Here is a 17,299-nt window from a genome sequence, read left to right as displayed (position 1 = left end):
TCCCTTCCCTAAAGGAGTTCTTAATCTAATGGACTGTTATTTTACCTCTGTTGTTCTCTTTGCTCATCTGTAAAATAAAAGGGCTAGACTGGATGATCATTAAAATCCCTTCTAGCTCTATATATGTGATAGAGAAGAACAGTTTTTCAAAAGATTGCTTCCACAGTCATGATACAAAATTTCCTGCTGCAAGAAGCGCCATGTTTATCAGGAAATAAGCTAGAAGTCCATGTGCCATTAGTATACTCTTTATTATAAAAAGGTGTTTTTTTAAAGGAAAATGTCAATCATTAAAATTTTCAAAGATACAATTAAAGAACAAAACAATGTTAGGGCATGATGGTTGTTATTATGCATCTAAAGAGTACAACTAGAATCCTTACCCAAGTTTCTTTCTGAAGAGCATCTATAAACAATAGATGTGTTGCTGTAAGGTAGAGTGTTCCTGTTAATGACTTGTTGCTTGTGCTGAATCGGTCAAGTAACTTCACCTGTTCAACCTAAAAGGAAACAGCATATAATTTTAATTTCAAAAACTGTACAAACACTTTCTATTATTCAATAAAACAAACATTTATTCATTTCAGTCAAGTGTTCATTATAAGCACAGCATAGCACAAGGCTCAGAAAATACAAAAATGACAAGAGTCCTCTCTTCATAGGGAAAATATAATATGTACACACAAAAGTTTGATAAAATACAAAGCGTCTCCAAAGTCTTAAAGCATTAGGTTATTAACACTTAAAATTGCACTAAGATCTTGGGGACACACTATAGAAAGAAAGAAAACTTAGGGAAAAAACAGTTTAAGCTCAGTTGATCAGGAAGGCTTTACTCAGTAGGAAGGAGCTGACCTGGGCCCCAAAGAAAGAGAAAGATTTCAACAAGTGAATTAGAGTAGAGTGTGTGGGTCACAGGCATGCAGGATGCAAAATACAAGCTGAGGCAAGAATAATTAGTGCAGTTTGGTTGACATGTAAAGTGATTAAAATAAAGCTGGGAAGGAAGGTTTAAAACTAGAATGTTAAGGTCCTTAAGTGCTTGGCTAAGTAGTTTGGAATTTGCCCTATAATCAATTTATAAAGAACTAATAAAGATTTTTTGAGCAAGAAAATGATATGTCTTACACACTAGAAAGATTATTTTGGCAACTGTGTAACCAAAAACAGGAGAGGATGGAGCCAGGGAAACTTTTTAGGAGACTATCCCCTGCAAGAGAAGATGAAGGCTTGAATTATAATGGTGGCAGTACAAGTGGATAGGAGAGAGCAAGATGGATTCTGTACAAGTAGAATCAACAAAATCTGGCAAGTAACTGAATTTGTGGAAAAAGATGAGGGAGGAGTCAAAGATGACTCCAAGCCTTTGAACCCAGGTAACTCAGAAGCTAATTGTGCCTGCCCTCAACAGAAATAGGCAATTAGGGTGAACAGTTAATGAAGAAGTAGAAGCACCAAGTGCAGAACACTCTTTCTAGAGGTTTAATAATAAAAGTAAAGAGAAAGGTAAGGTATAATACAAACACATAAACATTAAATGATTCCTGCTGTGAGGTACTGGGAGAGATATACAGTTTAGATAACACCTAATCCCTACCTCATGGGATCTGCAGTAGAAACTTAATAATACATCAATAGAGATAGCTTTAATACACAATGTTACATGATAAACATATTACAGAGTTTCAAAAAAAAGTGCATTGTGTAATCTGAGAGGTAAAGTCTTTACCAATCGGGAGAACAGAGGAAAGCTTCCTCAAAGAAATGACATTTGAGTTGAGATGATAGAAATTCAAATAAAGAATAAGAGGAAGGTCATGCCAGCCACAGGAAATAACCTGAACAAATAATAAGAATAATCTAAATTTGAACAGCACCTCAGGGTTTGCAAATCCCTTTAAATATATTACCTAATTTTGATCTTAATAATCCTAAGACCTCAGTATTAAAGTTGTCATTCCCATTTTACAGAAGAGGAAGCTGAGGCAGAGAAGGGTTAACTGACTTGCCCAAGTCCACAAAAGTAGGCATCAATGCAGGATTAAAACCCTGGTCTTCCTCACTCCAGCTTCTGTATGTACTCTACCCACTGCACCATAATGACTCTCCAAAGGCATGAGTGCACTACCAATTCAGGTCAAAAAGCCACCCAGATTAGGCGGAGCCAAGATGGCAGAGAAAAGGCAGTGACTCGCTCGAGCTCTCCCTTTAGCCCCTCCAAACACCTTTAAATAATGCATAAAACAATTTCTGAAGTGGCAGAACCTACAAAACGGTGGGGTGAAATAACTTTCCAAAGACAATTTAGAAAATTGGCAGGAAAGGTCTGTTGTACTTGGGTGAGATCTGAGAACAGTCCAGCACAGGCCCTACCAGGCTCCAGCAAACCAGGAGCAAAAGACCTTGGGAGCCACAAATCAGTAGCAGCAGCATCTGCTTCCAGAACTCTCGGCCCACAGATGGTAAGGGGATTCAACAATTGATCAGGACATTACAGGGGTCTCTTTGCTGGTAGGACTCTGTTGCTTTGCCCTTACTCAGATCTGGATCACAGTCCTGGGTGTCAGTCCCAGGGAGCTGAGGAGCACTAGCACACCAGAGCCTGTGGCAGTGAACCAGGGACCCTCATCATAGTTCTGGGACGGAAAAGAGTATTTATGGTCACTCAAAGACAGAGCACAGGCCAGAAGAGTAGTAAACACACCTCTCCTTAGCTCATACCACCTAGGAAACTTACAGGTCCCTAGAAATATCTCTGAAAACAGCTACATAAAACTCCTGAAGCTTGAGACTCTATCTATCTATCTATCTCCTGGAAGCAGAGCCCCACTTTAACATAGAGCTAAAAGTCAAGAAATACTGGGAAAATGAAGAAACAGAAAAAAATTCTGACCATAGAAAGTTACCATGGTGACAAGGAAGATCAAAACACACGTTCAGAAGAAAATAACAAAGTCAAAGCTCCTACATCCAAAGTCACCAAGAAAAATATGAATTGGTCTCAGACCATGGAAGAGCTCAAAAAGGCTTTGAAAATCAAGCAAGGGAGGTAGAAGAAAAACTGAGAAGAGAAATGAGAGTGATGCAAGAAAATCATGAAAAAAGAGGTAACAGCTTGTTAAAGGAGACACAAAAAAATACTGAAGAAAATAACACCTTAAAAAATAGCCTAACCCAAATGGCAAAAGAGATCCAAAAAGCCAATGAGGAGAAAAATGCCCTAAAAAGAAAAATTGGCCAAATGGAAAAGGAAGTCCAAAAACTTACTGAAGAAAATACTTCCTTAAAAATTAGAATACAGCAATTGGAAGATAGTGACTTTATGAGAAATCATGACACAGTAGAACAAATCCAAAAGAATGAAAAATTAGAAAACAATGTGAAATATCTCACTGGAAAAACAAGTGACCTGGAAAATAGACCCAGGAGAGAGAATTTAGAAATTATGGGACTACCTGAAAGCCATGATCAAAAAAAGAGCCTAGACATCATCTTTCAAGAAATTATCAAGGAAAACTGCCCTGATATATTAGAACCATAGGGCAAAACAGAAATGGAAAGAATCCACCAATCTCCTCCTGAAAGAGATCCCCAAAGGAAAACTCCTAGGAATATTATAGCCAAATTCCAGAGTTCCCAGATCAAGGAGAAAATATTACAAGCTGCCAGAAGGAAACAATTCAAGTACTGTGGAAACACAATCAGGATAACACAAGATTTAGCAGCTTCTACAGTAAAGGACCACAGGGCATGGAGTATAATATTCCAGAGGGCAAAGGAGATAGAATTACAACCAAGAATCCCCTACCCAGCAAAACTGAGTATAATCCTTCAGGGGAAAAAATGGTTATTCAGTGAAATAGAGGACTTTCAAGCATTCCTGATGAAAAGACCAGAGCTGAATAGAAAATCTGACTTTCAAATACAGGACTCAAGTTGAACATGAAAAGGTAAACAGGAAAGAGAAATCATAAAAGACTTATTAAGATTGAACTATTTACATTCCTGCATGGAAAGATAATATTTATAACTCATGAGACCTCTGTCAGTATTAGCGTAGTTGGAGGAAAAAATTATATGTATAGATAGATAGACAGACAGACAGACAGACAGACAGACAGATAGATAGATAGATAGATAGATAGATAGATAGATAGATAGATAGATAGATAGAGGGCACAGGGTGAGTTGAAGATTAAGGGGTCTTATCTGGAGAATAAAATTAAGGGATGAGGGAGAATTATACCCAGAGAAGAAGAAAGGGAGAGGTAGAATGGGGTAAATTATCTCACAAAAAAAAAAACCAGAAAAAGAAAAGGCTCTTACAGTGGAGGGGAAACAGAGGAAGGTAAGAGGGAATGAGTGAATCTTATTCTCATAGGATTTGGCTTGAGGAGGGAATAAAATACACATTCAATTGGGTATGGAAATCTGTCTTACCCTACAGGAAAATAGGGGGAGAAGGGGACAAGACAGCAGGGGGAAGATAGAGAGGAAAGCAGACTGGGAAAGGGTACAATCAGAAGTAAATACTTCTGAGGAGGGACAGGGTCAAAAGAAAGAATAGAATAAATGGGAGGGCAGGATAGGATTAAGGGAAAGAGAGTTAGTTTTTCACAACATGTCTACTATGGAAGCGTTTTGCATAACTGCACATGTACAATCTATATGTAGTTGCTTGCCTTTTCAATGAGGGTGGGTGGGGAAGGAGGAAGAGAGAAAATCTGAAACCTAAAGTTTTAAAAACATATGTTTAAAAAAAATGTTTTCACATGCTACTGGGAAATAAGAAATACAGGAAATGGGGTATAGAAGTCTATCCTGCCCTACAGGAAAATAGAAGGGGAAGGGCATAAGAGAAGCGGGGGGGGGGGGAAGAGATAGAAGAGAGGACAGACTAGGGGAAAGGATATTCAGAATGCATGCCATCTTGAGGTGGGGGAGGGGTGACATGGGGTGAAAATTTGGAACTCAAAAACTTGTGGAAGTGAATGTTGAAAACTAAAAATTAATAAATTTATATAAAAAATTTTTAAAAAAAGAAAAAAATAATTCCTTAAAAATCACTAGTGAGCAAATAGAAACTAATAACTTTATGAGAAATCAACAAACAATAAAACAAAACCAAAAGAATGGAAAAAAAATTGATGACATTGTGAAATTGCTCATTGGAAAAATAACTGACTTGGAAAACAGATCCAGGATAGGCCATGTAAAAATCAGTGGACTACCTGTAAGCCATGATCAAAATAAGAACCTAGACATGATGTTTCAAGGAATTACCAAGGAAAATTGCTCTAATATTCTAGAACCAGAGGGTAAAACAGAAATTGAAAGAATCCACCTTCACCTCCGGAAAGAGATCCCAAAACAAAAACTCCTAGGAATATTATAGCCAAATTCCAGACCTCCCAAGTCAAGGAGAGAATATTGCAAGCATTCAGAAAGAAACAATTCAAGTATTGTGGAGCCACAGTCAGAAACTTGAGATTTAGTAGCTTCTATATTAAAGGACTGGAGGACGTGGAATATGATATTCCAGAGGGCAAAAGAGCTAGGATTACAATCAAGAATCACCTACCCAGCAAAACTGAGTGTAATCTTTTGGCAGGGTGGGGGGGAATAGACGTTCAATGAGACAGAGGACTTTCAAGCATTCTTGATGAAAAGACCAGAGCTAAATAGAAAATCTGATTTTCAAATACAAGACTCAAGAAAAGCATAGAAGGCAAACATGAAAGGTAAATCATAAGGGACTTAATTAGGTTAAACTGTTTACATTCCTACATGGGAAGATGATACTTGTAACTCATAAAAATTTTCTCATTATTAGGGCAGTTAGGAGAATATATAGTCAGAGGGCATAGGTGTGAACTGAATATGAAGGGATGATATCTAAAAAAATAAAATTAAGAGGTGAGAAAGAGGAATGTACTGGGAGAAAGGGAAAGGGAGGGGTAGAATGGGGTAAATTATCTCACATAAAAGAGGCAAGAAAAACCTTTTACATTGGAGGGGAATATGAGGAGGTGGAAGGGGGAAAAAGTAAACCCTATTCTCATCAGAATTGGCTCAAAGAGGGGCAGGTAGGTGGCGCAGTAGATAGAGCACCAGCCTTGGAGTCAGGAGGACCTGAGTTCAAATTCAGCCTCAGACACATAACACTTAATAGCTGTGTGACTCTGGGCAAGTCACTTAACCCCAATTGCCTCACCCCCCCCAAAAAAAAAACCATTTAAAAGTATTTGTACAGTACTTTTACATGGCACAAAACACTTTTAACACGTATTTTCTCATTTGATCTTTACGGCAACCCTGAAAGGAAGGTAAAGTAAGTGGTATTATTTCCACTTCACAGATTAAGAAACTGGGACTTAGAGAAGTTAACTTGCTCCAAATTCACAAAGCTACTAAAAGAAGAACCAGAACTAAAACTCAGATCTCTTCATTGTAGGTCCAGTGCTCTCTCTATTAGTCTTAATTACTGAAGAGGCAGGTGCGGTCAAACTGAGACCTATTAAAAACCTTAGCTTAAAAAGGCCAAGGTCTCCTACTGCATCCCGTGCCATCTTCCATCGTCCTGATCTGTATCTTGCCACTGCACCCAGACAGCTCTGGAGGAGAAAGTGAGGCTGGTTACTCTGCATAACCCTCCCTCACTTAAATCCAACTCATTTGCATGTCATGGTATCACCTCCTAGATGTCACGGTCCTCTTCAAGAACAAAGGACAAACGACAATACTATGTTCTCTATCTGTTTAACTTAGCACTAGGGAATGAGTCAGGCACTGAGAAATATAAAGCAACATCCGATATGACAATATGACAATAACACCTCAGCAAAAATGTATCAAATTCATGCTATCAGTTAACAGCTGTGATGGGAATGAAGCCTCTCATCTACGATTCAGTGCCCTCAGCAAAGAGCTCTTAATGCTTTTTTATGGTAATGCTTTTTTTTTTACCTACTATAGTGATCTCTAAAATGGGCTATGTGTACCAGAATGACTAAGTAAAACTATCACCAGGGTGCAGGAAGAAATTACTAGAACTATTCATATTTATCTTGTATCTAAAAAATAAATTAGGCTTTACTAATACATAATACACAGCAGCCTTGGTCTGTATATTAGCTGGTCATGTATCCTGAGCCAAGTGCTGAATTCCACAATGAAGCAGGGTTGACACAGACACCTCACTCATTTGTTTGTTTTCAGTGTATTGAGATGTATTGCAGTTTAACAGTGCCCAGTTGGGTGAATTATATATGTTATCTAGGTTTAACTAAAACTAATCTTCACAAACTGAACAAGCAGTTTAGAAAGCCTCTTGCAAAGAAACTTTAGATTCAAGAGAGTAGTAACAGGAGCACAACAAACAACAAGAAAATAGCAGAGCTGACACTTCTCTACTCCTAATATAAGCTCTTTATCAGTCAAATTACAATATAAAGATAATGACAATCTAATCATATCTGACAAGAAGTCAACCAAAAAATTCCATATTATTAAGCTTAGTTGAAGAATACCTAGATCAGGGACAGCTAGATGGCACAGTGGATAGAGCTCTGGCCTTGGAGTCAGGAGTACCTGAGTTCAAATCCAAACCTCAGACACTTGACACTTACTAGGTGTGTGACCCTGGGCAAGTCACTTAACCCCCACTGCCTCACCCCCCAAAAAAAGTGTGTGTGTGTGTGTGTGTGTGTGTGTGCGTGTGTATACACACACACACACACACACACACACCCCCCTAGATCCATTACCATTAATGATGAACCCCACCCTAAAGTATTTATTATTCTTTGAGATATCTTAATTAGCAAGACATTTAAAAACTAAGCTTTTGTTACTGAAAATTATGTCACCTAAAAAACTCTCACATCTTCACACCTGAAAAACTTAGAATTTTCTGACCTGTATAAAAATCTTCCAAATGAAGGGTGTCAGTGGGTCTCAAATCCATTCTTCAAAAATATAAAAATGTAACACCTTCTGACTTGTTTGCAAGAACAATTGATTAATATCAAGGAGATGAAAATTTACTAGCAGAATTTCAACAGAAATCCATTAAGTAGTGGGCAGGATTGAAAAAATGAGTATCAAGATTCAGTAAGCACAGATAAAGATTTCCACTGTTTCCACTTCTATCTATGTATCTTTGTCAGGTATCTTTTTCAACCATGAAAGCCAGAAAATCAAGTATCAAAATAAACAACTTAGAACTAAACCTTCAAAAGGCTGTATCTCAAAGTGTTATACCAAGATTTTCCAAAATAACGAAGTATATAATGAATTATATTGCTCTCACTAAGAAAATATTACTAGTAGTAATTTTAAAATAAAAGTTTTTTACTGTTAAAATGAAAAATTATTTTTAAAATATTTTTATTTTACCTCCATCTTATAAATTTCTATTTTCTATTTTATGATATAAGTATATTAGTACAGGAAATAAGAGGCAAAAAATTATAAAGCTGGAGGGGGAAACAAGTAATGGCTGACAAAAGGAAGCACAACTAAAAGTAGGAGAGAAGACTAAAAGAGAGAGGAGTCAGAACTATAAAAACAGACACAGTAATTCAAAAGGTATTTTTATTGTGTGGGTCTATTTTAGTATAGGAATAATAGGTCAATAACCCCTTAAGACAGTATTACACAATACTTGCATAGCACAATAATAGTCCCTATCCCCTAAATTATATAAAGTATATTCTTTAAGAAGGAAGTTAAGTGCTCAATAGACTTTTAAAAGATTTCCTTGGATAAAAAAAGCAAATTTTTAAAAAGTTTTAACCTTTAAAGAGTAAGTTTCAATAGAAAATTCACTTTCGTGGAAGCCCTCCTGCAGATTCTAGATAAATGTGGTGTTACTTTAGTACTTCAAATTTGCAAAGAGCTTACAGAAAAATTATCATAATGACCCAAATAAATCAAGAGACCCATTTTCCAAAGAAAAAAGAAGGGAGTATTTTTATCAGATCCAAAGTCCATAGCTACTCTATTCTTTACAATTAAACTACACAAAAATGAGGTTGTTTTATTACCTTCTCTAATTAGGCTTTGCTTTTCAATATTATTAGTAGTTGGCTGTTTATTTTTTTAAAAAAAATAGAATAAGGCAAAAACTACAATTTAAAATGAATAAAACCTCAAGAAATGCCAAAAATAATAAATTATGCTCTGAATTACCAGCTAATATTAGCATCTCCTTACTCCTGAGGTCTACATGTCTTAGCTTCATATTCTCACTTATTTAATTGTCTAATATTCTACTGGTGAAAAAAATGCTAACAGACCAGCTGTTGAGCACTGCTTTTGGAATATGTAACTCTACTTGAAGGTTCAGATTTCAAAGGGACAGAGAACATTCCCTAATGAGTCTTAGGGAATGATATTTCACAAGGTTCAGAGAATTATATGATTATATCTGGAAGGGACCTTAGAGAAGCTCTTATTCTCTTCCATCACTATTTCTTCTATTAAATTCTATATAGACATCACAGTTTAACTTGAAAATAGTACAGCATGATCACTGTGTTGGAGAGGAAGAAGAGAGTCTGCATAATGAAGAATTGTCTTTGTGTATTTTTCATTGTTTCTTGGCAGGATTACCTCATTAGGGCTAAATTAGAATTCAGTAAACAAGAGATGGCTCTGAAAAGCATGTACGTCTAGTTAAGCAATGCTCTTTCAAAGATCCTATCAGGCATTTATAGATTTCTAGATCTTGCTTAGGTACCACAAACCAAACCTGAAATAAATTAGCATATTTATTCTTAAATGTAAATTTTTTAAGTCTCTTATGATTAATCCTTTTATAAAATAATTCAGCTTAAATATATTTATAGTACCATCAATAAATAATAAACTAACAGTAAAAGTTAATAGGTATGCCAGGAGATTTTGAGAGATAGAAACAGCTTTTAGAACAATTATTAAGCTTTGTTGCTGAATAAGCAAACCAGCTAGAACTAATGAAAACCATGCTGACTGCTCAGCCAACAACACTAGGAGGAAAGGGAATGGTCTGAACAGTTGAACTACATTTTTGTATATACCATATCCATTGTTGAGGTTCATTAGAATTTATTTCCTATATATATATATTACTGGATCAAGTCTTTTAATAATCATTTTTATTTACTTGGAAAATAAATTTGACTGGTAAAATGATTACAACATCACAGAATTTGAGTTGGAAGGGATATCAGGAGCCATCTAGTTCAACGTATACACAAAAGAAACTCTGATGATAGAAACCTGAGATGTAGTCATCCACTGGAGGCTAGAAACCTTGTGAAATATCAAAGAAATAATTTGAGAGACAGACCAAGAAATGAGATTAGAATCCAGAAATAACTAGGTTCAATCCTAGGGACTTGATCACAAATCTCTTTCAGTTTCTTCACCTATAAAATGGAGACAACAAATACTACTAGTTGTAAAGAAAGAGCATTTAAATAATTCATATTCTTGTAGTACTTTTAAAAGATTTAAAAACTAAAATTTTTAGGTAAATTGAATTTTTCTAAATAAGTTTTGTATATTTGACAATATTCCTTCACAGATGCCAAAAGTGAATTTTCCTAAAGTAAATCTGACTATTTCACTCCACTCTTTAAGAAGTTCCAGGGGTCAGCTAGGTGGCCCAGTGGATAGAGCCCTAGCCCTGGAGTCAGGAGGACCTGAGTTCAAATCAGGCCTCAGACATATAATACTTACTAGCTATGTGACTCTGGCCAAGTCACTTAACCCCAATTGCCTCACTCCAAATAAAATTTTTTTTTAAATTAAAAAAAAAGTTCCAGAAATTCCCTATCACCTCTAGGGGAAAATACAAATGCCTCTGTTCAGCATTTAAAGTCCAGACTGCATTTTCAGACTTACTGCACATTACTCCCATCACACACAATCAAATGAGATTACTTACAGTTAACTCACACACAACTTTATCTCCTAAAACTGCCCCCACTCCAGTTCCTAGAATGCACTTCCCTCTCACCTATCTGCCCTAGATATCTTCCTTTAAGATAGAAGTGCCACTTCCTACATATGGTCTTCTCCAATCCTACCCACTCCCTTTTCCTCTCCCTATCCTCCTGGAAATTTCCTTTTATTCACTCTGTATATATTTTGTATCAAATCACATGTATACATGTTGTGCGCTAAGATATTAAAATGATTACTAGCTGTGACCCTGAGCAAGTCACTTAACGTTTGTCTGCTTCAGTTTCCTCAACTTTAAATGGAGATAACAGTACCTACATTGCTTTGTGAGGCTTAGGCGAGATATTTATAAAGCACTTTAACTACACAAATGCTATTATTATTATGTACAGAATGGAAGTTTCTTAAGGGCCAATTCTACCGTAGCAATAAAAATTATCTCGATATCTTAATAGTTCAGTTGTTTACTAAGCCACCAAAACACTTTCAAATCTTAACTGCAAACTCCTAGATAATGCTTCATTTAAAAATAGTAATTCTAGCCAAAATCCGGGCGACAAGTTATGCAAAAAGGAGTTAATTATTATTGTTGGTTTCATTCTGTATTTTATACACAAAGACAAAACATGAATCTTTTTTAAACTAGAAATAGTTTAAATAAAAAGATTTGCCAACTGATTTTGAAATAAAGTTTTGCTTGGAAAAGATGAAGGCGATTGTTTATTACCATCACTTCCCAAAATGAATGGTATTTTTTAAATGGGCAGGGTTGGATTGATGATTTCAGCAAAACACAGGATGTTAGGAATCATGGGTGGATTAATCTTTCCCGATTGTACATTCTATGATTTTTGAGCTCAATCCTTAAAAAAAAAAAAGAGTGGATTTCCCCCTACTCCCACCCCCCGCCGCCGCTGTCCAATTTACAAGCATAAAACAAGAAAATGAGATAACGCACGTATGCACACCGCGTATTAAGCATCCCTGGATGTTTCCTGACAAGGGAGGAGGAGGTGGCTAGCGGCTTCAGGTGCCCAGACTGCCCAGCACCTGACCTGCTGCCTTCTCAGTACAGGAAAGGGTGCCCAGGCTGCGAGGGCTGCAACTGTGAATTTCCCCAGTCCTAAAACTCCCCAAATTATCCCCGTCCCAAGGGCGGAAGAGAGGAGGGTGAGGGGTGAAGCCTCCAGCCTCCCTCCTTGGCCAAGGCCGTCTGTGTTCCCCCGGACCCCAATGGTAAGGCAGGCAAAACACTTCTGTCGCAGAAGCAGGGGATGTCAGGACGACCCTGGCCCTTCAAGCCAGAGACCCCGGGCGGCCGCCGGCCTAGCTCCTCCTCCCGGAGCCCGAAGGGCGGGAGGGGGAGGGGGGAGGCTTCCCGCGTCCCGTCCCCGATCTACCTTGGTCGTGCGAATATGCTCCATCCTGAGGCCGTTTCAGAAGGAAGGCCCCGGAGCCTGCCTCACGGGTGCACCATGAACCTGACAGAAAGGAGAAGGCGGCAGCGACCGACGTGCAAGTCCCAGCGACCGCAGTTACGCCGCCCGGCACGGCGCGACCCCGCCCACCAGCCGGCCCCCAAGCTAGCGAACGCGCGCAGCCGCGCGCAGCCGCAGGCGCCCGTCTCTTAGAAACACTTTCCGAAACCGAGGCATGGAGGAGAGAACGAGCTCCAGGTGACAGCCAAACAGAAGAGAGGGGTGCCAGCTGAGTTCTCTTCGCTGGCACGAGTTCTTCACAGCGCCCCCTGTTGATCGGAGGCAAGACAAGCTCACTTACTTTTGACCGGAAACCTGACGGGACTTTTTTAAAGAAGGCGGGGCGGGGGCGGGGTTGAATGCCGTGATCGATGAGAACGCCCCTAAATTCTGGAACCCTTTTCCGTCAGGCCTATTGCTAAGAAATAAACCGTAAAAACTGAGGAATCATGCGGAAAAAATATATTACAACACCCTTTAAAAATGTAAATCAGAATTTTTAAAAAATGTATATCTTTATTTGAATATTGTTTTAATATTTTAATTTATATTTTCAGTTGAAATATCTAGAAACTGCATCTCTAGTTTGATTTTAACTCTTGTGAATTTGTTTTTTTAATTATTCATTTTTAAACACTTTTTTATTTTCTGATTTTTAGTTCCAAATTCTCTCCCTCCCTCCAACTCTCCCCCTCCCACTGAGAGGGCAAGCAGTGTGATATCAATAATACATGTGAAAACATGCAAAACATATTTCCATATTAATCATCACAAAAAACCAAGAAAAGTAAAGTAAGAAAATCATACTCAAGTTTTCATTCAGATCATCAGTTCTCTCTCTGGAAATGGGTAGCATTTTTTCCATCATGAGTTCTTTGGAATTGTTTTGGCCCATCATATTGGTCAGAGCAGCTAAATTTTTCACAGTTGATCATCCTTAAAATATTGCTGTTACTGTGTATAATGACCTCCTGGTGCTGCTCACCAGTTGTTAGATATCTTCCCATGTTTTTCTGAAACCATCCCCCTCATCATTTCTTATAGCATAATAGTACTCCATTACAAACATATGCCATAACTTGATCAGCCATTCCCCAATTGATGAGCATCCCCTCAATTTCCAGAGCTGCTATAAAAATTTTGTAAAGATAGGTCCTTTTCCTTTTCCTTTGATTTCTTTAGGGTACAAACCTAGTAGTGGTATTACTGGATCAAAGGGTATTCCCCATTTTGTAGCCCTTTGGACATAGTTCCCAATTGTTCTCCAGAATGTAAACTTCTTGAGGGCAGGGACTGTTTTTGCTTTTTCTTTGCATCTCAAGTGCTTGATGATTGATTGATTGATAGTGAGGGCATTAGCAATTGGAGGGATAAAGAAAGACTTTTTGTAGAAAGTGACAGTTGAGCAGAGTTTAGGGAAGGAAGTAAGGAGTTCAGTGAATCAGAGGTAAGCAGGGAATAATTCCAAGCGTGGGAGATAACCAGGGCTGTACTTTTCACAGCAAGGGAAGATGGATTGTCATGTGGGAGAAACAGTAGCTGTGTCATTTTTCAGTTGTGTAAGACTCTTTGTGAAGATATTGGAGTGATCTGCCATTTCCTTCTCCAGCTTATTTTACAGGTAAGGAAACTGAGGCAAACAGGGTTAAGTGACTTGCCCAGGGTCACGAAGCTAGTGTCTGAGGCAAGATTGGAACTTAGGAAGATGAGTCTTCCTGACCCCAGGCCCAGCTTAGCTGCTTGGTGAAAAACAGAGAGAAGGTCTTTTTCTGCTGGACTGTTGTTGTTTGTCCTTTTTCAAAGAGGACCATGACATCAGGAAGGTGATGCCATGACTTGCAAGTGAATCAGGTTGAAGTGAAGCAGAGCTGTACAAAGTCACCACCCTCACTTTCTCCTCTGGAGCCATTTGGGTCCAGTGAAAGATATAGTTCAGCAAGAATGGAGGTGGCCCTGGATGCAGTAGAAGACCTTGGACTTTTGAAGCAAAGGTCTTTCCCAGGTATCAGTTTGACCGAGACAGCGCCCATTCAGTGATTAAGGCTAGCTAAGAAATGAGCCAAGGAATGGCTCCTTATGCCTAAAAAAAAAAAATCTATCTGGGAGGGGAAGACCCTCAGGATTTCTGGCCAAAATAGAAACAATTACTATTTACGTTCACTCTGAGCCAATCAGGGCCCAAACAATGACCTAGTGGGGCTTGGCCTGGGACCTATTCCTGGCCAATCAATTAAGAGCCAGAATGAATTAGGTTTAAGGCATGGTCTTTAAGGAAGAATTCTAGCCTTTTAACCCCAAGATACCTTGCTAGGTTTCATCCATCAAAATTTACATTCTTTGGGCAGAGCACCAGCAGGAAAGGGTATGATACCCTGAGTGGACAGAGAAAGGGAAGGGGAAGGGGGAAGGGGAAGGAGGATGGATAGGGGGAGGAGGAAAGAAGGAAGAGCTGTGTTGCCCAACTGGAACTGTCCAATTGGCTCCCCAGTGGGACAGCTTGGACTACTCACAGTTTGTTGTTTGTCCTGCATTCTTTTTTTTTTAATTTAATTTTTTAAAATTTTATTAATTTATTTTGATTTATCAACAATCACTTCCATATGCTTTTGAGTTTAAAAATTTTCTCCCCCTTCCTCCCCACCTTCCTCCCCAAGATGGCACACAATCTGATATAGGCTATACATTTACATTCCTATTAAACACATTTTCACATTAGTGAAGTTGTAAGTAAAAATTAAAACCAATAGGAGGAACCACCAGAAAGAGGAAACAAAACTCAACAGAAGATAAAAAAAATGATAGTGATTCAATTTCCATAGTTCTTTCTTTGGATGTGGATAGCATTTTCCATCACAAGGCCTCTGGAGATGTCTTAGATCCTTGTAATGCTGAGAAGGGTTAAGTTTATCAATATTAGTCATTGCACAACGTGGCTGTTATTGTGTACAAAGTTCTCTTGGTTCCGCTCACTTCACTCAGCATCAAACAGTACAAGTCTTTCCAGATTTTTCTGACGTCAACCTGTTCATCATTTCTTATAGCTTGTCCTGCATTCTTAAAGAGGACCATGACATCAGGAAGATGATGCCATGACATGCAAGTGAATTGGATTTAAGTGAGGGAGGGCTGTGCAAAGTCACCAGCCTCACTTTCTCCTCTGGAGCCATCTGGATCTGGTAGAAAGACATAGATCAGGACAACTAGAGATGGCCCTGAGGCTGGGTAGTATAGTACAGCAAAGGAAGCAATGTATAATCAGGCTGGACAGATAGATTGGGGTCAGGTTGTGAAGGGCTTTAAAAACCAAAGAGAAGAGTTTATATTTTATCCTAGAGCTAATAGGGACCACTTAAGTTTATTGAGTGGGGGAAATATATCATTAGCGCTTCACTTAAGGATGATCACTGGCATCTGTGGGAAAGAGGGACTGGTTGGGGAGAGACTTGAGGCAGGGATAGCAATTAGGCCATTCTTGCAATCATTTAGCTGAGTGGTGATGAACTAAGGTGGTGGTTATGAGAGTGGAGAGAAGAGGTCAGATGGGAGAAATGTTGTAAAGGTAGAAATGGAAAGACCAAGAAACTCAATGGATATGTGAGATACAAGAGATTAAGAAGCACTTGCAACAGAAATAGTGAAGTTTAGAAGAAAGGTTGGTTTGGGGGAAAATAGAATGACTGCTATTTGGGACTTGAATCTGAGATGCCTATAAGGATATCCAAGTTCAAAATGTCTAACAGGCAGTTGGTAATGTGGGACTAGAGATCCAGAGACTCTCTAGGGCTAGATCAGGTTGTTAGCAGCATAGATATTAAGCACACGAGCAAGAAGCTCAATCTCCCAAATCTGGGCACTTTCAATAGCTGTCCTCCAGGCAGGTAATGCTCTTCTACTGATATTGTCTATTGGCCTGTAAGCTTCCTTCAAGTCCTAGCTAAAATCCCATTTTCTACAGGTTGGCTTTCCTCTGTTGATTATCTCCAATTTATCTTGTATGTATCTTTGGTATATATAGTTGTTTGTACATTGTCTTCTCCATTAGACTGTGAGCACTAATAAAGCAGAGAATTTGACTTTGTTTTTGCCTTTCTTTGTATCTCCAGCACTTGGCAAGTGCCTGGCATATAATAAGTGCTTAATAAATATTTTTGACTGAGAGTTATTTTTTTTCTGGCTGTCCCCCCAGGCGTGGAACTCTCCTCATCTTTTGCTGAAAGTCTTCCCTAACTCTTCTTAATTGTAGCACCTCCCTTCTTTTGTTTCCTATTCCTGTACTTTGGATTAAGGATTATAGAGCACATTTCAATCATTTTAGCATTGTCAAAAGGATTGAAGAGGATCAGATCAATAATGGAGGCCACATGTATATTGTAGTAACTTAGAGTTACAATTGCTTTGCTCCTTAAAATCTTGACAATTGTGGCAAAGGTTCATTTATAGCAATTTTGACTTACTTTGCCCCCCCCTTTTTTGGTTTTGTTTTAATAGGGACTAATGTGGCAAAACGCCCACCAATTTGTCACTATGCTTAGCTGTACATAGCTTGTTTTATATGTTTGCTTGCTTGTCTCCTCCGTTAGACTATGAGTCTCTGGGACTGTCTCTGGCCTCTTTATGTATCCCTAGCGTTTAGCATAAAGTCTGGCACACAGTAGGCACTTAACAAACGTGGATTAATGGTGGATAGACCAAACCGCTCTGGGCCACAACCATCTCTTTAGTAAAATGAGGTTGGCGTCAGTAACATCTAAAGTTCCTTCTAATCTCTAAATACGAATAAATTAGATCAAGACGGGGCCAGGCTCCTCATCGGAAAGGGCGCCTGTCTCTTTAAGATGCGCGCTGCTGACGTTCTGGCTTCTATCCCGTGG

General features: G+C 38.6%; 1 protein-coding gene across 2 annotated transcripts in view; it reads right to left on the bottom strand.

The window, feature by feature from the left end:
- Positions 1-12,638, bottom strand: part of MTMR6 (myotubularin related protein 6) — a 46,578-nt gene extending 33,940 nt beyond the window's left edge. Inside the window, exons 1-2 of one of the 2 annotated variants that reach the window (XM_020997205.2) lie at positions 12,351-12,638; positions 384-500 (exon numbers count right to left, since the gene is read on the bottom strand). In XM_020997205.2, the coding sequence (XP_020852864.1) occupies positions 384-500; positions 12,351-12,374 (141 nt within the window). In that variant the 5' untranslated portion in view covers positions 12,375-12,638. The remainder of the gene's footprint in view (positions 1-383; positions 501-12,350) is intronic. The other variant, XM_020997206.2, reaches the window with a different exon arrangement.
- Between the last annotated feature and the right edge of the window lie 4,661 nt (positions 12,639-17,299).

The sequence above is a fragment of the Phascolarctos cinereus genome, unplaced genomic scaffold (assembly GCF_003287225.1).
Source record: "Phascolarctos cinereus isolate Bilbo 61053 unplaced genomic scaffold, phaCin_HiC Scaffold_726;HRSCAF=1367, whole genome shotgun sequence".
In the NCBI taxonomy this organism is placed as follows: Eukaryota; Metazoa; Chordata; class Mammalia; order Diprotodontia; family Phascolarctidae; genus Phascolarctos; species Phascolarctos cinereus.
Note: the sequence above shows the minus strand (reverse complement) of the source record. Positions and strands in the feature narration are given on the sequence as shown.